This window comes from Lytechinus pictus, chromosome 12 (genome assembly GCF_037042905.1).
Source record: "Lytechinus pictus isolate F3 Inbred chromosome 12, Lp3.0, whole genome shotgun sequence".
In the NCBI taxonomy this organism is placed as follows: Eukaryota; Metazoa; Echinodermata; class Echinoidea; order Temnopleuroida; family Toxopneustidae; genus Lytechinus; species Lytechinus pictus.
The window spans coordinates 25,522,331-25,546,731 of NC_087256.1; the positions used below are offsets into that span (position 1 = coordinate 25,522,331).

At 35.1% G+C, this 24,401-nt stretch overlaps 2 protein-coding genes across 4 annotated transcripts in view; one reads left to right on the forward strand and one right to left on the reverse strand.

The window, feature by feature from the left end:
• On the reverse strand, positions 1-18,269 carry LOC129272622 (transient receptor potential cation channel subfamily V member 5-like). 2 transcript variants are annotated; one of them, XM_064107677.1, is made up of 16 exons: positions 18,008-18,269; positions 16,399-16,676; positions 15,153-15,306; positions 13,370-13,540; positions 11,139-11,328; positions 10,282-10,435; positions 9,458-9,709; positions 8,197-8,355; positions 6,987-7,094; positions 5,835-5,939; positions 4,892-5,046; positions 4,097-4,206; positions 3,748-3,890; positions 2,944-3,060; positions 2,184-2,315; positions 1-1,363 (listed from the first exon to the last, which is right to left on the reverse strand). In XM_064107677.1, the coding sequence occupies exons 2-16, from the start codon at positions 16,594-16,596 to the stop codon at positions 1,148-1,150; spliced, it is 2,364 nt and encodes a 787-aa protein (XP_063963747.1). In that variant the 5' UTR covers positions 16,597-16,676; positions 18,008-18,269; the 3' UTR covers positions 1-1,147. The 2 variants fall into 2 exon arrangements, with proteins under 2 accessions (XP_063963747.1, XP_063963746.1); XM_064107676.1 differs by having other exon boundaries at positions 16,399-16,744; positions 18,008-18,243.
• LOC129272320 (ciliary microtubule inner protein 2B-like) overlaps positions 18,244-24,401 on the forward strand; it is a 9,826-nt gene continuing 3,668 nt past the window's right edge. The window contains exons 1-6 of one of the 2 annotated variants that reach the window (XM_054909469.2): positions 18,244-18,680; positions 20,063-20,138; positions 21,261-21,444; positions 22,142-22,366; positions 23,119-23,299; positions 23,759-23,886. In XM_054909469.2, the coding sequence (XP_054765444.2) occupies positions 18,589-18,680; positions 20,063-20,138; positions 21,261-21,444; positions 22,142-22,366; positions 23,119-23,299; positions 23,759-23,886 (886 nt within the window). In that variant the 5' untranslated portion in view covers positions 18,244-18,588. Of the gene's footprint in view, positions 18,681-20,062; positions 20,139-21,260; positions 21,445-22,141; positions 22,367-23,118; positions 23,300-23,758; positions 24,387-24,401 lie in introns of both variants that reach the window. The other variant, XR_010295303.1, reaches the window with a different exon arrangement.

Genomic DNA, 24,401 nt, shown 5'->3' on the forward strand with positions numbered 1-24,401 from the left:
TTGGCGGAGGCAGTTGGATACATTTTACAAATAATTCCCAATCTGGCGAATTTACCTTTGTTTCTGGGATGACAGGAGTCACTGAAGTTTTGGGATCAGACTGCAGTTTGTGTGGCCATAACATACTCTCATGAGGTTGGTCATGCAGGCGTGGAGGATTCTTTGTTTGAAGTGGTGGCAGTGATAGGATGCATCTTATATTGGAATAAGTTACCTCTCTCACTCAGACAATCACCATCTCTCACTTCATTTAAAAAGGGACTGAGGCCATTCCTTTTTTTCCAGTTAAGAGTTTTAGGATTGCAAATTTCATTTTATACTTGATGTGTTCTTTTAGTTGATGTAAGCACTTTGGGCCATTTTGAGAAAAGTGCAGTACATAAATAGAAATAATAATAATAATAATCTTACACATAATCCCCATCTGGTGAAATGAATTTTGTTTCTGGGATGTCAAAGGTCACTGAGGGTTTTGGGGTCAGACTGCAGCTGGTGTGCCCCTAACACAATGTCCCGACTCTGGTCAACTAGCAATAGACCCATTGGCAGTTGACCAAGTTCCTTTGTATATATATATTGGTGGCAGTGGTGGGATACATTCTACACATAAACCCTATCTGGCGAAATAACCTTTATTTCTGGGATAAGGTTTACTGGGGGTTTGGGATGACACTGCAGCTGGTGTGCCCCTAACACACTGTCACAAGGTTGGTCATTCAGGTTCCTTTGAATGTTTTAATGACAGCAGTGGGATACATCTTAAACATAATCCAACGTAACCTTTGTTTAGGGATGACAAGGGTCACAAGGTAGGTCATAAATTTCCTTTGTATATTATGGTGGCAGCAGTGGGATACATCTTTGGGGTCAGACTGCGGCTGATGTGCCCCTAACATACTGCCACGAGGTTGGTCAACTGGAAATAGACCAACTGGCAGTTGACCAGGTTACTTTGTATGTATTGGTGGCAGCAGTTGGATTACACTTAGATGTAATCCCCATCTGGGGAAGTAGTCTTTGTTTCTGGATGTCAAAGGTCACTGAGGGTTTAGGGACAGACTGCCACTGGTGTGCCCCTAAAACAGGGTGATAAGGTTGGTTATACAAGTTCCTTTGCATTATATTGGTGGCAGCAGTGGGATAAATCTTACACATAATCCCCATCTGGCGAAGTGATCTTTGTTTCTGGGATAACAAGGGTCACTGGTGGTTTGGGGTCAGTAGGCGGCTGGTGTGTCCCCAACACACTGTCCCGAGGCTGGTCATTCATGGGAGGCGGCACCCATTCCCCATCAATAAACTTCATCCGAGTGTTGCGACTGTTGCGCTGACGGGCCTTCTGCACTTCTCTGTCGTCATGGGTCTACACAGGAAAGGCAAAAATTATTAAATCAAAATGTGATGAACACAACATCCATGTGATACATGGGCCATAAAATAATTCCATAACTCCTGGTGGGTGTTTCATACAGCTGTTGATAAGTTAAGAGCGACTTTAAGAATGACTGGTGAACCTTTCTCACACACCAAATAATCACCAATGAACATTTAATGGTGAATATCATTTCCCACAAGAAAGGATCACCAGTTGGTCTTAAAGTCGCTCTTAACATACAAAAAGCTTTATGAAACACCCACCAGATTCCATAAAATAATCAACCTTTGTGTATGTCTGTCTCCCATTTTAGCTTTAGAGAACCATTTCATAAAAGTTCCCAACAAAACAAAAGCTGACTAAGAGATCAGCTTTGACAATTTGGTTAAAGCACTGGTCTCTGACTAAGGTAAATTTTGGTAAATACAAAACTGACAGTGCTATCTAGCTTCATGATAAGTTGCCTTCTCACTGAATGTAATGATAGGAATAGTCCTTCTCAGCTCCTAAAACCATGGATTTTTCTACTGTCAGTGAGTGACTGCTTTTCAGTAATGAAAACCTTGTGAAATTCTGAAGAAGCCATCACTTAGAGGCAGAAGTAGTAATTCACTAAGGCATGGAATAATTTCCCTGATTGTGTAAACCCCACATATTCTTAAGAATAACCAATCAGAAGAATCTTATTCAGGAGCTGTCAAGGAAATTTGCAAGGACAATCACCCTCAATACAATCTTCAATGCTGATGCTTTACACTATCCCTTTCATACGGTTCTTACGGAGTCTGACCTCATGTGAGTAACTTACTTCTCTTTCTGTTTGTTGTACCATAGCCCTGCCAGGGAGCCCTTCCCACACGGGTTGGGAGTACATCAGTTGCATGCTGTGCCGAACCTCTGGGGATAGAGACTGCTCTAGAACCAGCACAACTTTAGCCCACTGCACGCAAACAAAATATAATTCATTAGGCTAACTGATGATTTGTAAGGAATTGTATAAAACATATCTGCTGAACCAAGAAAAATATCATGATTCCTAGGTATCTTGAGGAAAAGGCACATGGATCGTATTCACCCCAGGCAGGAATTCAATATGGCTCTTCTGATCCCCAATTTGGACAAAAAATTGCAATCGAATTGATTAATAAGGATAAAATGGTCCTCATAAACAAACAACAACACAAGGTAACATGAATAATAACAAAGTAAACAATAATAACACTCAAACATCTATGTACAAAATCAACAAAAAATGGCCCCCTTCTTGACTGAAGACGCTTGCAGATTAAAATGGAGTCTTAACAATACCAGCTTGAATACGGTGGATCAGAAATAAAATTTTCTGAAATTGTAAAATTTTCAAATATCTTTTTTGGACATTACCAACAATATTTTCCCCATAATTTATATATTCTTTTCTCACTCAAATCATACTTCTAGAGAATCCAATCCACTTTTTCTTTGCTTCTTCTTGCATGCCTATTACCTATACTACTCCTCCTCCTCCTCCTACTACTACTATGATAATAATAATAATGATAATAATAATAACAAAGATAGGGACCTACCTGTCTCTGCCACTCATAATCAGCATTGGCAATTGTACTGAAGGTGTTGCCCATCATAGCAATAAGCATGTTGACTAGGAGTAATGTCACAAGCACCATGTAGACAAAGAACAAGAACTGAAGAGGAAGAAATAGGGATGAACCATCATTTTGTATTTCAAATTCAATTCAATTCAATAAAATTCTATGTAATTTATTTTCAAACATGATACAAAGTAATAAGATAGATATTTAAGCACTGACATTTTAAAGAATAGCAGTATAAAATAAAGCATTTGGAAATGAGGGGGTCCACTAAAAGCAATGCTTGTAAAGTGAGGATATCCCTTGAAAATATAGAACTGGGAACTGTTAATGATAAATGCATATATAATGAGAAAAAAAAATGCACATGAAACAAAGACACGTTTTCGTTTTGTGACATAAATCATGAAGTAATTGATATTTTGTTCATAAATGGAGAATGCACAAAAGTGAATTGATTTATCAAAAATTTAGTGCATGTATATGCTGAAGGGCTGAAGTCAAGATCATATTACTGTGCATATGTGGGGTAGTGAGTTTTGTTTAGATTCTTATATACTTTCTTTGTAAGGGGAAAAATATGCAACCATCCAACCCCATAATGAAACCCCATAATGGGGAGGGGGGGGGGTGAGGGGGAGTGGTGAGATTTTGGGATTGTTCTTTTTTTCATTATGAAAATCAGCCCTAAGCTCAAAACAATGAATAATTAATTGAAATTCATTAGATATAAGCCAAATAACTACGTCATTCAAAGGAAAAGGTAATTTCTGGACCTACCTTAGCCATATGCGGGTAACGGGTCCTATCAAACTCCTCATAAACATCTCCAAACTCTCCAAGGGACATGACAAACATGTTGACGGCTGAATCGATGAAGTTAGTTTCACCCCCCGAGGAGGAGAGGAATACAATATGCATTGCTACGAAGAGACAGAAAGGTAGAGAGAGTTGGTACATAATATTCATTAATTAGAAATAATAATAATAACAATAATAATAAAACTTAACAAGTGCATAATAACTGGTGGTTCTCTTTTATCATTACTACTAATACTACAACGACTACTACTACTACTACTACTACCATCATCATCATTCATCATCATTACCATCATCGTGAACTTACCTTGTGAGAAACCAATGAAGAAGATGAGATAAAGAAGAAGAAACTTGAGCAGATCTCCTTGTATCATCTTATATATCATGAAGATAAATGGACCTACCAGGGCATATACCCTGTTGAAGAAAGCATGCAGATATAATAAAAAAAAAAAGGGATTCAGTTGAAGTGTGAATAGTATGGAACACAGGGTGGAATCTGGCCAAAGATTTTTTTTGCAAGATGCATCAATAATTACACTTTGATTGTATGTTAAATACAAAATGTTTTGGCATCTTCTTCTACACTATCCTTTTATGTTTTCCCCCATCCCCCCCACGAAGTTCATTCAGATAATCAGAAAATTTGTAACATAAGATCTTAAGAAAGTAATTTTGTGTGCAATTGTTACTTTACAAAAGCTACTTTTAACTTAGACTTCTTACAGTATACAGTGCAATAGTGAGACAAGTGAACATAGAAAATATAAAATAAGCACATAGGCCCGTATTCTGAAGTCAGGTTTAACTTAGACCATGGTCTAACTCTGTGCTAAAATTATGGGGAGCCAAAAGTGTCAAAATTTTTATTACGTTGTTTGTTTCTTATCATGTTTACTGTGCTCTTTCCTGATTCATCGACGGTGAAGACAATCATCTATTTATACTTCCTAGACAATTATGAATGATTTGAAAGCGAAATGAGTTGAAATATGATATCTCTACCGTTAGTGATTTATGTAACAATTGGCTATCCATACTTAACCACAACTTTAAACCGGAGTTTAAGTTAAACCCGACTGGGGAGCATTGGGACACAAACCTCAAGAAGAAGAGAAAGTATGGACAGGCTGTGAGCACACAGAGGATGATAAGCACATCTTCATAGTACGGAGCACAGGGTGGAATCCGTCCGAAACACGCCAGGATTACGAAGCAGCAAGATAAGAGGAACATGGCCTTTGCTGGGGCGTTGCGCTGTAAACGAGAGATAATTGATCATTTTTAATAGGGAAGAACTTATTCCATGTGTTGCTTAGGCACCTTAGGAAAGTCTGAGGCACGTCTTTCCCACTTTGAACTCACGTAAGACTTTTCAATATAAATCGTCACATTTCATTATATACAAAACTTGTGTCAGTGAAACAATAATAATAATAACCTGTTTTTATATAGCGCTTAATACATCGGAACAAGGTGTCTAAGCGCTTTACAGATATATTACTACCCCGGTCATCGGATTCAATCAGTCATTCCTGCAGACAATGTGTGCACATCCTCCACTCCCTGGGGAGTATTCCAGTCAGTTGCCCGTGAGGCGCACACAGTACTGGACTAGAAGAGAAAGAACTGGACAAGCTACAATGACTTTCACATCCTACCGGGTACCCATTTAGCACCTGGGTCGAGGGTGGCAGAGTGTGGATTAATGCCTTGCCAAAGGACGCCAGACCGCGGTGGGATTCGAACACATGACCCTCTGTTTACAAGGCGAGAGTCAGAACCACTACACCACAGCTCCTCCACACTATTATGAAAGAATAAAATTACTATTATATGAAAGAATGCTCTAACACCACACTTTCAAATATCGCATGCGTGCAAAAACGCCCTTAGCAGCAAGAATAAGTGTATTGCGTAAGGGCTGTTTTTGCAACGAAGGGGTGCACAAAAATGTTTTGCTAAGGGCATTCTTGCACCCACATGAAACTGGAACTAGACTTTCTCCAGGAAATACAGAAAGAGTAAAATCATCCAGAACTCACCAGTACATTCCAGTAGAGCTTTCTCAAGTGGTGAAACTCTCTTGCAGCAAAGTAAAGAAACGTGACGGCCCCGATCAAAGTCAAGCACTCAAAGGTGAGACGAACCTGAAACATATCAAACCGTTCAGAACATTTCATTTCATGTAAACATTATCTTCTTCCATTTCAAAAATTTCTTTCAAAGTTCATTACACCATGAGAAAAAAAGGCATATTGCTCTGAAAATGTATTTTGACAGCCAAATGCTATTTTATTGGCAAATTTCAACTTTAGCTAATGTAATTAAGACACCTACTTTGCTTGTCATATACCAATTTGATGTAAGATTGTGCACAGCATTGCAAAACAGCTTTATGAAAAACTGAACCGATTAAAAGGGTTCCTTATAAGGACACATACAAAGAGAAAATATTTACCACTGCAGGCATCTTGGTATCTAAAATTATACGTGTATACGATCATATTAAAGTGTGTATTTATCTTTGATGAAGTGGCTGTAATGTGATCTGTACCAGAATATCATGGAACATTACAATATCATGAGAGCGTAGAAGTCACTGACAGCATATTTACCCATAAGAATTGAAATATGGCATTTTTCTGAGGGTTAGTTTTTACATCACCACTGTTTTGAGGTGCTTGCTTTAATATAATCTAGAAATGAAATAGAGACTTGCACTTTTGGGGGTATTTACCAAAACTTAAGACAGGCTTTAAAGATAAATACCAGTTGTTGTAACGACCTCAAAATGAGTTCGAACAGAATCCAAGAAAATTACCACCCGAGTGATTTTATGTATAAAGAGGAAATATGTGCCAAATGGCTCTGGAAGAAAATGTGTAATTGCTGGGAAATGAGCAAATTAAGCAAGGAATTCCACCAAATGTTGGGTATTTTCGGCAAGCAATGTTAATACACTGTCCCACATATGCTTTTCTGTGCCAGTGATCATGAAAATTATCGGTTTTGAGCTAAGATTTCATGATTTCACAAAGATAACTTAACATTAATGTACCAGATCTCTCTATATATAATAATATGGTGACAATTAACCTTAATTTAAAAGACTTTCTCATGAAATAACTGTGTACTGCTAATACTTTCTCTTACCTTTAATAATTTTCAGTTAGGATACTGTGTTTAAGACTTACCTTATCCTGCACCGTTTCTGTGTAGAGAAGATAACACCTATTCCAATCCTGTACAACCGTTGTATTCCCGAATTCGTCTGTGATATTGACATCTCTAGCATAACGGTCCTGGCAAGATACAATGAATAGTATTTAGTATTTGTACTATTCTCTCTCTCTTTTTTTTACTGCGCCTTGGGCACTCTGCAGAGTAGATTTGGCGCATTACAAATCACATTTATTATCATTATTAAGTAAATGATTGAATGGTGAATATAATTAGGACAAACTATGATTTCCAAGGCAATTTGGATGTCGCTATCTTTCCAAGGTGAAACTGAGGAATGATATCTGCATCTACATGTATATCGCCAAGGTGAAACCGAAAGGTGATTATTTGCTTTATATTCCACATTGAAAAGATTTACTGTAATCTTGAGAAAAAGAGCATATCTTAAAGTTGACAACTAAATCAATAGACTCTTCCATATTTCAAAAATTAATTAAAAACAGCAACTTTTGTAATTACTGACAAAAAAGAAATATGACGTGAATAAGGCAAGATTACTTGGGCAATAAAAATATAATCTAGATTGTACACAGTGCAGCTCACTTTTACCCAAGATGATAGTTGATTCACAAAATGATATACTTTCATTTAAAACATATTCCAGGTAATGATAATGTTCGTTGTGAGTCCCTACACAAATCAAAGCTGTTAACTTGATATATTATTGAAATATACTGTATAATATGTAATTCATGAAGAGATTGCCATCTTTAACAGATGCTCAAGGCACTTCAGAGCATGTTAGAGAAGAAATAAATACATTATAGGTTCGATCTTTATAAACAAGGAATTCATTAATGGTAGTCTATCAAACAGCACCATTGAATATACAGGCATGTCTTCATGTCTTTGTTTTCAAACTCATGTGGAGAGCATTCCACAGGGTCGGCCCCGCATGACCAAAGTCCTGTTCCCCCCAGGATTTTCTTGTTACTGGAACTTGTAAAAGATTATAAGTTGAGGAATATATGGGCAATGGGCATATGTGATTCACTGAATAGTAAGGTACATCAAAAGAATGAGGAATATAGTACAGCTTTGACATTGTTATGGAGCATTTCCTTCATTCAGAAAAAATGAAAAGCTTATTTAGTAAGCATAGTAAAGTACCTCTGGCAATAAGGGCTACATAAATCCAGCTATTCTAGTTATCATTATTACCTTGCCTGGACGCATATAAAATGCTGTTGTCAGGAGCATCAAGTAGAGCACGAAGAGTCCCATGCGAAGGTAGAATTGGAACCGCCCAAATGTTTTCCATTTTTCATGAAGCAATTTGGTCATCAAACCTTTCATTAGGCCGAGATGATCAATGTCGGACTGAAAAAAAAAAGAAATAGGGAATACCGTTAAATGAATGATGTATCAAGTGAGTGCATAAAATGAATCTTGCCTCTTGTTAAGTCTTAAAGTGATTGGGTAACATTTAAAAAAATGTACATTCCAATACCCAGAAATAAGTTGTAGTCTAAAAAAAAGAATTTGGAAGTCTTCTACAGAAATATCCACAGGAAGCACATTCAGACAATGTGAAAAATCTGAACCATTATTTGAACATGATATCAATGGGTATTTCTGTTTGTCATAAGCCTAAGGGTCAAAATTCGTGGTTTCATTTTATTATTTCAAATAGCAAGTTGTAATACTAAAGCCGAAACAGAATTGTTGATGAATATAGTCTTGTGTGGGCCAACCTTGACTGCAACATTGTGCCACCTTGTGAGAGAGTTAAGTTACAATGCTGTTCACATATAATCAGCCCTTATTGGTGGCCATAATCTGATTTCATCAGCCCCTAAATTTTATTGTGATAGAAATGTTTTCCTGAATATTTTGGTGGCAGCAGTGGGACATTTCCTCTAAATTTGATCGCTTATTTCAGCATTTTATTGTGATGGAAATGTTTTCCTAAATATGTTGGTGGCAGCAGTGGGATATTGGCCCCTAAATTTGATTGCATTTTTCAGCATTTTGTGATAGAAAAATGTCTTTAACCGCTGGTGGCAGCGGTGGGATATCTTCATTAAACCTGTTGGAAATGTGATCCACATGTAAGAGATCCCTGTATTAACCCACTAACTACTGAAACCATATCATGATACCTATAGAAATTACAGAATCAGTACACCAATTGAAACAGTACTGAAAATCAATTAACATCTTCAGATTTCTATATGATGCCCATGAGAATTACAGAATCGGAAGACAATGGGTTAATGATACCAATTGAAACATCGTTAGTATTATTATCATTATTACATTACATTATATTACCATTATTATTATCATTATCATAATACATATTTTTATTATCATCATCATCAGTAAGTCATCACCATACTGAACATCAATGAATATCTTTGGATTTCTAATTCACAGCACTTAATCCCAATCATATTACAAGAGCAGAGAAACTTTGTACCTGATTGACAATGGTGAATAGAGCAGACTTTTCATTGACGCTCCCATCAACTCCGATACTGTCGAGGTTGTAGAGAGGATAGAGGGCGCACGTCACCTCCCCATACTTCCAGGAGACCTGACGCTCTAGATGGATGATGCTCTCAAAGAACTCTGTATTTGCCAGCTCCGCTGCCAAGCAGAGAGGGGTGTAGCCCTGGAAATTGGTGATACTGCAGCTTGCTCCAAGCTCAAAGGCTTGGGTGAACTGAGACTATATAATGCAGACAGAGACATGTGTTGAAACATAAAGAATAATGATAATAATTATGATTGTGCTATGTATTGAAGATAAATGCCAGTTTTGGTAATATTCGAGAAATGGGTTCAAACATAATCCAATAAAATGACCACCCTAATGTCTGTTTCTATAAATAAAAAAAGTATGTTCCAAAGTATTCTGGAAGAAATTGTGTAATTGCTGAGAAGCAAGGAATTAGAGCACGATATTGGGTCTTTTCCAAGCAATAGTAATACACTTTCCCACATGTGCTTATTTGTGTTGTTGACGTTCAGTGTCATTGTTTTTCAGCTTTATCGATTTCATGCTATATTCTAACAAATGGAAACCAGCAATCTTGGTTTCTTACAAACACAAGAATAATCTCTGTACATACCTGTATAGGTAAATAATGTGATTAATCACAAAATTACACTAATATCTTACACCATATAATTTTTACATGTGTATTGGTTCAATTGATGAGGTTTTGCATAGTTTAAACCAATCATAAATATATCTGGTCGAGTAAAATACAAAATACTTCTGGCACTGATTGATCTTACCCTCTTATTGTGAAGTATCGTCATGTGAAGTACAGTATTCCCATTGGAATCCTGGGCATTCACGTCAGCTCCTTTGCTCCAGAGGTAACGTAAGATGTCATCTTGTTCCAGACACCCTGCAAAGCTCAGAGGGTACTCTCCAAAGTAGGTATGTCTAGGAAATAATAGGAGAAAAATATTGATTTGATCAAATAGAGAAAAATCAAACACGCATAACGCTGAAAATTTCATCAAAATCGGACGTAAAATAAGAAAGTTATGACATTTTAAAATTTTGCTTATTTTTCACAAAACAGTGATATGCACAGTTCAGTGATATGCAAAATGAGACAGTCGATGATGTCCTTCACTCACTATTTCTTTTGATTTTCATTGTTTGAAATATACAATATTTCATTTTTTACATATTTGACAATAAGGACCAACTTGACTGAACCTTATAGTATCAAACAATGCTAATTCCTTACATTAAGGGAGGAATTAATCATAGTTTCACTTGGCAATGAGGAGAAAATTCTAATATTTCATATTTCATATAATAAAATACAAAAGAAATAGTGAGTGGATGACATCATCAGTATCCTCATTTGCATACCCAACAGGATGTGCATATACCTGTTCTGTGAAATTAAGCGAAACTTTAAAATGTCATAACTTTCTTATTTTACAACCGATTTTCATGAAATTTTCAGTATAATGCTTGTTGGATTTTTCTCTTTTCATTCAAATCGACTTTGTTGGAGTGGACTTGTCCTTTTAGAAGCGTGTTATACACAGGATCTTATAAAGTAATAAACAACAAATTTGATAGCACCGACCTATAAAAGAGCATGAATCACATACTGTAGTCTTCTTACCCATGATAGTTTGTTTTGTTATCCACGACAATAACTTCATGATCGTAGGTGTCTTTCCTTGTGTTCTTTTGATCATCAGGCAGAAAGAATGTGCCACAAGCCCTCTCATCGATGTTGGCACCATGCTCTACCAAGAACTTCACCATGGGAAAGTCCTCGTTAACGATGGCAAAGTGAAGGCAGCTCTCACCTACGACACAAAATAATGAGTAACATTATATTTTGATGACCAATCAAAGCTCTCGATTGTTTTTATAATTTGTTCTCTTAAGCTTCTGTTTTCATTTTGGTTATCAATGCCTTCTGTTCATTCTTGCATTCTGCTTCAAAATTTCTATACCCATCAGAATTTACCAAAGCTATAAATGAGTAATGACTTATCTCCAGAGGCTGACAAGTCCAGTGTCAAAGGACATCCTAAAGTCATCACCAATTATTCTTTTTCATGGAAATATCTTTAGTTTAGATTCAGATTTATCAATTTTCTGTCAACAAATATAAACAAATGATACAAAGTCAAATACTTACAGAAATTACAATCAAACAAAAAAGTACAATAAAACATAATATTCAGTAATGAAATCAGGGAGTGAATTTAGAACGTAGCAATCTAACTGAACAAATCTGACTAAAAATGAAGATTGATGCTAAAAACCTTCTTCACAAACAGGAGGACAATACTGTTTCACTTCTGTGGGAAACAGATCACATGAAGTAAATAAGTAAACGGAGGAGCATGCTGTGGTTAACGCAGTGGCTTGCATCTTAAATCTTCTTTCTGCTCAAGTCTTTCATGCCCTGCGTTAACGGCAATATTATTTTTTTTATGAGGTACAGCTTATAATTTGCTGGCAAAAGAATGAATGAAAATCACTCAAATTTGTCTAATATAGTCCTACCTCCCAGGCTCAGTCAATTATCCTACCCCTCCCCAGAGATATTCCTTGGCCTGATTTTGGCCTTGTCGGCAAGAAAAGGAGAGATAGTGGCTTAACCACATGAGATGGGTAAAATACTAAATATAACGTTATCTTTCAGTCTTAACCTGAAAATAATCTGAATAAAAATAGTAAAATACACAGAGCAAAATGCTGAAAATTTTATCAAAATCTGATAACAATTAAAGAAGTTATTGAATTTTCAAGTTTAGTAATGTTTTGTGAAAATAGTCATATGCACATCGTCATGAATATTCATTAGGTGGGCTGATGATTTCATGTCCCCACTTTCCTTTTTCTTATGTTATTACATGAAATCACAATTATTTCATTTTGTCATATATGAGTGAATGATATGACTCCCTTATAATAAAATAAGTTGCAGCAATGAATATTTAAAGGTCAAGTCCACCCCAGGAAAATGCTGACTTGAATAGAGAAAAATCAAACTAGCATAGTGCTGAAAATTTCATCAAAATCGGATGTAAAATAAGAAAGTTATGACATTTTAAAGTATCGCTTATTTTTCACAAAACAGTGATATGCACAACTAGTTGAGTCAGTCGAATGATGTCCATCACTCACTATTTCTTTTGTTTTTTATAGTTTGAATTATACAATATTTCTTTTTTTTTAGATTTGACAATAAGGACCAACTTGACTGAACCATATAGTATTAAACAATGCTAATTTCACATGTTCAGGGAGGAATTAATCGTTTTATCACTTGACAATGAGGAGAAAATGAGAATATTTCATATTTAATATAATAAAATACAAAAGAAATAGTGAGTGGTTGACGTCATAGTCTCCTCATTTGCATACCAGCCAGGATGTGCATATAACTGTTTTGTGAAATTAAGCGAAACTTTAAAATGTCATAACTTTCTTATTTTACATCCGATTTTGATGAAATTTTGTTGGATTTTTCTCTTTTTATTCAAATCAACGTTTTGTTGGGGTGGACTTGTCCTTTAATGTATTATATCAGTTGTCATCAAATTTTTTTTTTTCTTGGAGGAAAAAAAGGTGAATAAACATAATTTCATTTTTTGATAAAATACAAAAGAACAAATTGGGATACGACATCATCAGTTTGCTCAATGAATATTCATGAAAGACATGCATAAAACTGTTCCACCAAAATAATGCAAATTTTAAAATGTCATAACTTTGTTATTCCTTGTCCGAGTTTGATCAAATTTTCAGTACTGTGTTCGTTTGAGTTTTTTTTATCTGTTCAAATCATATAATCTTAAGCCTGGGATTCCCCTTTAAAGTATTTGTTGTTACCTTGGTAGAGGTCCGTGTGGAAGATGTCATTCACAAGGAGAGGGTATGCCTTGATTATTCTCTTGGCTAGCTCGTTATGAAGCTCAGTAGCATTGAGGAAACAAAGATGGAGGATAGTCTCTCCAACAGCCCCTCTCTGGTCCAGGTCCCAGCAAACCTTCCTTATGGTAGCTGCAAATAGTGAAAAAAGGGAAAAAGAAAATGAAATACCTGAATGCCTGTCGTGGTGGACCAAGAGTGAATATATAGTTAAAATTGTATTTTTGTCATCTTACAGAAAATAACATATTGAAATATACATGTATTGTGCAATAATGTAATATTTGATCTGTTAAAGCCATGGTTATTGTGAGCACTGCACTGCATTAGTGTAAATCACTTAGAGACTGTAAATAAAGTAGGTGTCAAGTGAGTATTTCTAATGCTTTCCAAATATTCAATTTTGATCACTGAGTGAAATAAATTCACATTCCATACCTATGGGGTTGAAAAATATACCCTTTGTTCCTTATTTAAGTAATTTTCATACTCTTCAGTCTTCATTGTAAGAGCAATCTAGATCAACCAGCCATGGAACACAAGCATTTGAACATGATTTTGTGTATGAACATGATGTCCACCTTGTAATGACAGTGCTTCCCCGCCTAATTGAATTGCATCTCTTATCAATAACCGGTGGTGGCACTATCTATTCGAAGGCATTACGCATGATCATTCCCGAAGTCGAAAAATGCCCCTTTTTGTGCATGGTTTCACATATATTTTGAGCAATTTCGACCCTTTTTTTACAAAACGGGTACGAATTAACAAGAAATTAACCTTTACAAAAAACTTTTTTTTTGCATTTCAAGTACACTTTTACCATATCATCGCTTTTTTTGCATTTCAAGTACACTTTTACAAAATCACCCCCTTTTTTACTTTTCAAGAATACACACAAGAACACATGAAGAAGAACTTTATTAATCAAGGCAGCCATCACAGCTGTCTTGTGAACATTTGTCAGATAACAGCAAAACACCTGTCAAAACATGACTGGAATAAATATGAGAGAAATTGGTAAGAATTCTAGGATTTCACATTTCATGTTGACAAAAAATATACCCTTTTTTAAAGAAATCGAGTACATCGTCGACAAAAATGAACCCCTTTTTTCAAAATCGTGTACATTTATGTTTGCGAATGTACTTACAACCAGGCTCAAAAAGCACCCTTTTTTTTCGCGAAAAGGGTACGATCATGCATACACATTGACAATGAGAAGTGCCACCAATATTACTGATAATGATATGACAAATTTATGTATTGCTTATCAATCATTATTATTATTATTTATTTGGCCATAAAAAAAACATACAAAAATTGTACAATGTAATTACAAAAATACAATTTGAAATTGAATAATTAAATGGATAAGTAAAAATGAAAGGAAAGAAGAAAAGAGTAAGAAAATGGCGTTTCCATAGGCCAAGGCTTGCAAAATTAAAATTCAGTACTATTGCCAAGAGGCATGCGAGCCCTCATGGAAAAACTATTGAGAGAGTATTGCACATTCCGGTATATAAAATTACACATTATTAAAATTCAAATAAAACACATTCAACAAACATTAACAATTATTAATGCAATATATCTAAGTGTTGCATACTATTTCCCCTCTTCATCGCGGCTACTCTGATCGGGCGCTCGAGCATTCAAATTTCAAGGAATTTCTACCTGCAAGGTACCCATTTACTACACTGGGGTGGAGAGTGGCAAATATAGATAAAAGCCTTTATCTTACCAGGACTAACAGGACTGATGGTGTTTGCACTGTGTTGCCTTGACGTTGCTCCGATGATTTCAACTTTCTCCTTCCTGCTTTGGTTCCTGCGATTGACAAGCTCCTTGATGGATATGTCCCGGCCTTGTCCATCGTTGTACAAGAATCTCTTCACCTGGAAACAGACATGAATAAGAAAACTCATTGATAATAATAATAATAACAATAATAATAATAATAATAACATTAATAATAATAATCATAATGATAATAATAATAATGATAATGATAATTATGATAATATTGATATTATTGATAATAATGAACAATTATAATAATAATTATAATAAAAATAATAATAATAATAATTTCTCATGTGTGCATATCTACTCCAAGGAATGCTCAATACGCCTGACAATTCAATATTAATAATAATCCTTCAAATTTTTAACTCGACTTTGTGCATGAAGCCCCAGAACTCTGGAATAGTATCCGACACATTTTAAGGCAAGTTGATTCAATCGGGCAATTCAAATCTACATATTTAGCATTATCAAGTTTCCCTCATATTTTGATGCATTTGACAGGTATAATGCACTAAACAAGAACTGTTCTATGATTATTATTACTATTATGATTTCAGTTATTGCTCTAATAAGATAATATTGCTTAAAAGAATCAGAATATTTCAGGATGATATCATGAGCTATGAAAGGACAATATTTGATTACTTATTTGATTAGCATTTTTCTTGTTGGTATCTAGTCATTATTCTCACCAAGTCACTTCTCACTTGTCGATCATATATTTTTGCCATTAATAATCATAATAAACATAATTGATAATAATAATGATGAGAAGGAATAATGATAATACAAAAACAAGGGAATAAAATTAACATTGATAAAGGTAATTATGATTATCATGATTATCATAAATAATAAATTATAATTTACAACAGTGACAAAAACCTCCTCTGTTGAATCAATGCATCACTAATTTAAATGAGAAGCTGGAAACAATAATAATAATGATAACAATAATTATAATAATAATGATAATGATAACAGTAATACAAATAAAAAGTAATGAAATAATGAAAATTATGACAGTATTTCTCACATTTCCTCATGTTTTCTAATACCAGAGTTACTTTTGCTACTGCTTCTTCTTTTACTTCATCAATTTCTCCTACTAAAATTCATTTACTCCATCTCCAAGAATCATTTTCATTTTGACATAACAATAAACCGATCTTGATCCTTACCGAGTCACTTCTTAGTTTGTCTTCAACTGGCTGCCAGTCTTTGGACTTGATTGCCTCTCGGGTGAGTTCGACAAGCTCCCCTCCTCCCTTCAAATTCACCAGTGAATAGAGTTGGAAGCTATCCTGACTGTTATCGTCTACCTGCTTCCGGTTTCCGTCGTTGTCATCCGTTGCAAGCTTGGTCTTCCTTGCTCCCATCGTGACCTCCTCCGTTAAATCAATGCATCACTAATTTGAATGAGAAGCTGGATAGTCCAATATGCCGAAATCAGGAAATGCTAGATGTGGGGTGGTGATAGTGTTATTAGTGCTTTGAACAGGATTCGCTTTGAGCTGGAACTTTCAGCTGAAAATAGATGAAATATATAAAATGAAATATGATGGATATCCTAAGGAATGTAGACCTAAAAGCCTCTGACATCTAGATGTACATGTATACGATGCAGGGCCCTCCTAAACGCATCGGGTACTTGACCTGAAATTTGCCGGGACCGGCAGGTGCAATACACTGGGTAAACACTCTACTCTTTGACGTATAGTGTATTGGTTTTAACGTGCATGCATGTAGGTTATCACTTTCCTAAACACTGGACCAACATTTGCGTTCTTTCCGATGGACGGAGTGTTTTCCAATATCAACTTGATATACTGACTTGATAACATGAAATTACTCAAATTTTATTCTACATGAGCAAACATCTCCTATATAAGTTACGATCAGCAAGTAAATTCTATAATTTAGAAATATAAACACATATACTTTTTATTGAATATGATTAAAATTATCAACTACAATAGCCCAAATTATGTATTATGGCAATCATACATCATTTCAAAATATATGTCAAATGAGAATTCAGAAACTCTGAAACATACATGTAATTCATGTATAAAATTTCAAATATTTTCCTGTAGCATAATACACACTTTTTGATAAACAAAATCTATGGGGGGTATGGTATTCTGCACATATTCTATTTACAAATTCTCCATTACATATCCAAAAATAAAGAAATGCCAGTTTGAGTACAAATCAAAAGACAAGTTATGGGAAGGCATTTACCGAAGGACTGGATTAAATTCATCTTATTCTTTTAGTGAACATATCCACAGGCCTATACAACTATACATGTAGGCCTATACGGTCTACAACTACAAGTACTACATGTTTGGAGATTAAAAAAAAAAACAGATTAAAAAAGAAAATCTTTGAAATTATTATCACACAACTCCATCATGTCCATGTAATTAGACATATGTCAGTGTCATAACTGTATCCCAATTAGGCCTACGCAAATATTGAACAATTGCAAGTCATTATTATCAGTTTATGAACAGCGATGAATATGATTGATATTCCATTAACACGTCTTAATTTTAACTTATTTAAGCTTTTATTTTTAAGGCTAGGCCCTATATATATCCAGACTCTATAGAGTAGTATCACTAGTATGTACTATTATTTATAATCATTTACTTTTACATCACCAAATGCTCACCACTGCACCTCTAATAGTAATAATTCTAGGCCTCTACATGAGCCTGAAATAAAACATAATTTTACTTGATAATAGTATCATTAATACCATGGACCTATTATAATACTCACCCAGTTGCGCGATGCCGTAACTCAGTGCAGAGGCATAACGATGAGGAGGCATGCCATTTAGTACTGCATTACGAATACAAGATAGCCTGCCCAATCAATCTATATCCCAATTCCCTTATCTCACGATCCCGGTCAATTACTTGTAGGGCATCAAATACACATCGCTTGAATGCGGTCACCGAGTCGCCGTAATTCAATGCGTATGAAGCGCAGTGTCGAAACGAGAGAAAAGCACTGAAGCTCGGAGTCGCCCTGTGTAAAGCGTAGCGACAGCGCACAGTACGCCCCGCTGACTCGATGAATACACACTCGTAGGATCTGAGGCTGGTGAAAAGGGGGCTTGGTAACAGGTTAATCACGTAGCAACAAGCTCGCGGCTAGCAACAATTTTCCCGTACAGACGCGCCACGCGTACACACATAAACAATCAGAGATAGGAACTCGTTATGTACGATCGGACGCCGGCTGCGGGGGATATTGCCAACTATTTCTGATTCCGCGTCATTTTAAGCAGTAAAAATTGCTTGAATTCGAGCTGCTTTTATTCATCGAAGGGTTATACCTACGGAAATCTTGTCAAAATGATGAACACAACTATGGCAAACTCCACGACGTGGAATATAAATCGTAGGAGGGACTTCGCTGAGCTCAAAGAAGGCACTCAAGTACCCGGGTAACTATATGTGATATGAACTTTATAACAGTTGACTTTGTAAATTGTGACGAGAGGAGAGAAGTTTATTATTATTTTATACTTGACTGTCAGTATGTTTATCCATGAATATATATTGCAGCGTTCGGTCATTGTTAATCATGTATATATATATATGCCAGGCATTATGGGAGGGATGATGGATCTATCATCGTACTAATCATACTACTACTACTACATGTACTATACTATGTATACTACTTCTAGCTACTACTACTATATACTACTACTACTACTACTATACTACTACTACTACTACTACTACTACAATACATACTACTACTACATACTACTACTACTACTACTACTACTACGTACTATACTACTACTACTACTACTACTACTACTACTACTACTACTACTACTACTACTATTACTGATACCACTATATATATATACTTCTACTTCTCTAGGCATTTATTCTTCCTCTTTGTACCCCATATCATATATTCTTGTCATGCAATGATTGATGGAAGAATGATTTTTGAGTGGAATATGTCATTCACAGACATGAAGACCTTAATTCTTTTGTCAAATTATCCATGGAACAAAATGAAATCGATTTGGTATAGTGAAGACTTTTTTTTTGGTTGTCAAATTTTCCCTGCGACAAATAACCTCAAACTGGTAGTGAATACATTTTTTTTTTTTTGGGGGGGGGTTATTGTCAAAATTTCCTGAAAAACTTGCCTCCATACCCCTTTTTTAAAATTCTGGATCCGCCCCTGAAATTTTTCAAATTGATATACACTCACCCCTGATATTCACTTACGTCTACCTATCTCCCAAGTCTCTGATTGTTGATTGGTCTCTAGGGAGCTGATATATTCTGAAGTGATACCCAGTGTAAATGGGTTCCATCATTATGCAAATTTACAGGAGTGTAATTTTGATGGAATATAGCAAGCATTCCTGATGTATTTATTTGTTGTACATTAGAGAAACCTCATTATCCTGATTATCAATATTGTTAATGATCAGAAACCTTTCAGGTGTGAAAGCTGATGACACAATTACCTTGATTAAATACAAGCATGAATGCACACCTGTTAGAATGACACAAGGGTTCAGGGCACTTTTCAGCCCTATGCCTAGTACAAATTTTATACCCGGCCGTTACAATACCAACATACACTTAATTTTTAAGATCATTCCCTTAATTAGACAGTTTGCTGCTTGGAAAACTGGAAAGTTCAAAATAATCTGGATGAGTTTGCATATTGATCAGCAATATGGATCATCATTATTGAAATTGAACAGTGAACACCTAATTTCAAACATTTCTTTCTCATTAATACTTAATTAACTTTACTTTCAATTTTATCTTTTCACCTTTGTTACAGATACTGTGGTTACATTGAGCAGTATAAGTATCACGTGGGAGATACTTATGGAAATGCAACCAACAGACTAGAGAATGTAAGATTTTTAGAATTTTTTATACCATATATTCAAATTCTTTTATGTTTCATATTATTTGTTGGTTTGTTGTTTGTTTTTTACCATGCAAAATGAAGTTCACATGGACATGAAAAAGAGGGATACATGTGCAGATAAGAATATATACATTTATATACATACATATATATATATATATAACGATATTACATTCCGCGTGTTGGACACAGATGAGATAAAAAGAGGCAAAGAGTAATGCATTGTTATAGTTCCAACAAAGTTTATTTTCAAGTAATGAACTTTGTTGGAACTATAACAATGCATTACCTCTTTGCCTCTTTATATACATATATATATATATATATATATATATATATATATACTGTATATAGATTTAGTTCCAACAAAGTTTATTTCCAAGTAATGAACTTTGTTGGAACTATAACAATACCTCTTTGCCTCTTATATATATATATATATATATATATATATATATATATATATATATATATATATATATACTGTATATATATTTAGTAGAAGCAAAGCATAAACAAACTGTTTTTGAAGCACAGATTTCCTTGAACAACATAGAAGATACTTTGTTGAAGAAAACATGGTTTAAAATAAAGCATTCATTATTGTGTTTGTCAATATTAATATTAAATTAGGTTGTATGTGTATTGTATTTATCTTCATTCAGTTGAAAAAGATATGCTATGTGTAGGCTACATAGCTGAAATAAATGCTATTATTCTTGTCATTTATCACATTAAGATTAACTTTGTTTAAGGGAAAGGGGAGACTAATTTGTAATCTTATATAGTTATTTTGACAAGAACGTTTTTTAATTGTGGCACATAAACAGAGAATATATTTAAAACTCTTAATTACCAAGCCTTTTTGTAACCACTTGTGTTGCAAAAGCAATGATATAACACCATCTCTCATTTTTGTTAAGTAATTTTGCTTGCCAGGTTTCTTTGAGATCTCGAGGCAAAGGATAATTTCTTGAACCTTAGATACAATTTGTTACAAACTATTTAAATTTGCTCTCATAATTGGAAGAAAGTAGTTTTTTCCTTAGAATTGATGTAAAAAAAATCAATATATCATAATGAAAGTTTGTTTTTCATTTTACAGAGACGTGCAAATCGCCATCCCATCGTGTCATCCTGGCCAAATAACTACTTTGATTCGACCAGCAAGCATGTAGGGACAGGGCTGACTGCTGCCAACTCTCTGAGTGGAGAGAGAAGGCCGATGCAGCTACCAAGATCTAATGGAGACAACAAACTCACAGAAAAAATGGTGCCCGGCTACACAGGTACATTATTTGAAAAAGTGATTTATTTGTGCACCGGCTCCCATCCCAAATTCTTTTTTCTTTATTTTTATCTGCCATTGATGATTAATTTTATGATATAAAGGGCTACAACTAGGCTTTATTTTTACCCGGTTATTCATTTTCCCTGCCATTCTCCTCAGGAACTTCTGGAAAGTCTGTCCTTGCTACCTAAGCCTAACTGCTCTTGGCAGATGTCCCTTTCCCTTTGTTTTTTTCCCCTAAATGATTGTTTGCCTAATTGGCGAGTCGTTTTGTTGACTTGGTTTAGATCCCACTGCTGCCACCATAAAATGAAAATACACAACAATCAAAGTGAAATTGTTGAAAATACCTTTAAATGTATGTATCAGGAATTCAGAACTGATGAACTGGGGGGTTTCTTTTGAAACAATCAAGAATGAATTCAGAAAATCAGGAAAGATATACTAGAACATAGAAGATAACATTATTAAAGGGGGAAAACAAATATTGCTAATGACAAATGAAGGACACTTCGTCTTTTGAAAAAAAAATTGCCATGCACAAAAAGGTCATCAGTCGAAAATGATGGACATTTCATCTCCCTGAAAATCTGACAAGCAAAGAAAACTACAAATCTGCACCTGATATAAGTACATATGAAAATGATTAAAACCATCATAAAAGAAAAGATGTAAATTTATATATTTTCTGACAGGCTACATCCCTAGGATGCCTTTTAAGTTTGGGAACACCTACAAAGAGGACTGTGATGTTTGTATTGATGACTTCCTCCATAATACCAAGGAGCATGATGCCAAGATCAAGAACCTAAAACACACTGTAGTCCAGGCAAGACCTCTACATCCCAAGACAGATGAGAAGGTTGTCATCAAAGCTCTAAACTTCTACCGAGATCAAAATCCTGGAAAGGTTTTATTAGGTGAGCTTTGTTGATTTTTTTTTCTTCATAGTATGTTTTTTGACACAAAAACAAAATTCATTATGTTCTTGTGCAAAACATATTATTTTATAGATGTAATTTACTATTGGGACTTTTAGAATGCCATTGTCTCTATGATCCTTTCCTCAAAGCTTATATGGTCATGGATTAATTTGATGTTATGAATTGGGTCATAATTACTTGTCATTGATACTGATACTGGTAATTATCAGTTAATAAATTGAAGTTATCACTGAGAAAAACTTAGCTTCTTTGAAGATATGAGTACTGATGAGTACATGCATTATCATTGTACAACTTTTGTAATTTGCTAAAAATTCTTTAGTTTCGTCTGTAATTAGATGCTTTATCCCCCAAGAAAAAAGAATGAAGAAAGCAGGTAAAAATCAATGTGTAAATTCACTAAGGTTTATATGCATACAATTTCTTTGAAAGTTAATGTGATTTGAAATCATATTCCTGTGTTTGCTTTAAGACCTTTAGTACCACAAGATCTACACAAGCTAATAACAAAATGTTAAACTTTAGCTCACAACATACAAAGAAGAGTCAAAGAGTTACCTCACCATATTCAGATACTGACTGCAGCCTTCCTCAGCGATGTAACTCGATTTGACCTAAGTGACCAACACCGGTGAACGTTCCTGATCGAATAACAAAAGTTGGTTTGGTTGATGTTTTTGAAGATTTGATTAATATTGAAAATTCCTTCATTTGATTTTGTCTTCCAGATGACAAGAGGGAATCAAGAGAAGCCCCCATTCCAGGGTACAAGGGCTTTATACCGAGACAAGGTGTGACAGAACTCGGTCTTGGAGCTAGGTACAATTCCATGTGCGATAAATCACTTAACGCATTCTACGATGAGACAGAGAGACATGCCATTATATCGAAACCGGGATATGTTCCAAAGTAAGTTATTAAGGCCTTTCTTAATATTATTACAGCAGAGTGATAGTTGTTTTATGACATAGAAGGGAGGAAATCTCTGACATTTGGAATTGTTTTTATTTTGGATGAAGCTTTTCTGATTTTGTTTAACTGCCAAGGCAATTTACTCCTCTTCACTTCAGTCTGACCCCTTTAATTCCTTTATCTCTTGTGGCTCGTTTTCATAATTACTGTGGATGATATGGGAGACCTTGATAGAGATGTAACGTACCAACATATTGATTTAACCAACATTTGTATATTTGTGCACTGATGTAAAAATAACCTTACACAACAAAATTGTCTGATATGGGAATATGTAATTTTTCTTTTGCACATTTTAATTAGTGTACTGACTGTAAGTGACCTGAAGTTAGAAATATACCAGAAATTAATTTGCATGGCATCATATTATTCATATTATGTTTTACTTTATTATAGAACTACTGTCCCAAATGCTGGTGCCAAGGCCAGTCTCCAGCTAACCAAGGATGATAAGAGCACCTTAATGCAGAGAAGACTCTACAAAGACATCGGCATGGTGCCCAAGTACACAGGATACCTTCCACGTAAGTATTCTTTGCTGATGGTTATTCTAGGATGATGATGGTATTCCCACTCTACCCAAACAAACATTGACTCTCTTCCTGTGAAATTGGTTTCTGTATAGCGCCACCTTGCATTGGCCTATTGTCACTGTATGTTTTGTTTTATAGATAGGTATACTTTTCTTTCCATCAGCGTGATTTAGGGCAGTGGGATATGTTTGTTTCCATCGATGTGGTGGCAGCAATAGGATACTTGTTTGAATCGGTGTGGTAGAAGTTTAATACCTTTGTTTCATCTCTGTTATCTGTGTTGTGACTGTGTTGGGATTCGCTTCAATCAGTGTGGAAGAAGTTTGATACCTTTGTTTCATCTCTCCTGTGACTTTGGTGAGATACATTTGTTTCCATCAGTGCGGTGGGAGTTTGATACCTTTGTTTCATTTCTATTGTGACTTTGGTGGGATACATTTGTTTCTATCAATTTGTGGCAGCAGTAGGACACATTCGTTTCCATCATTTGGGTGGCAGCAGTGTGG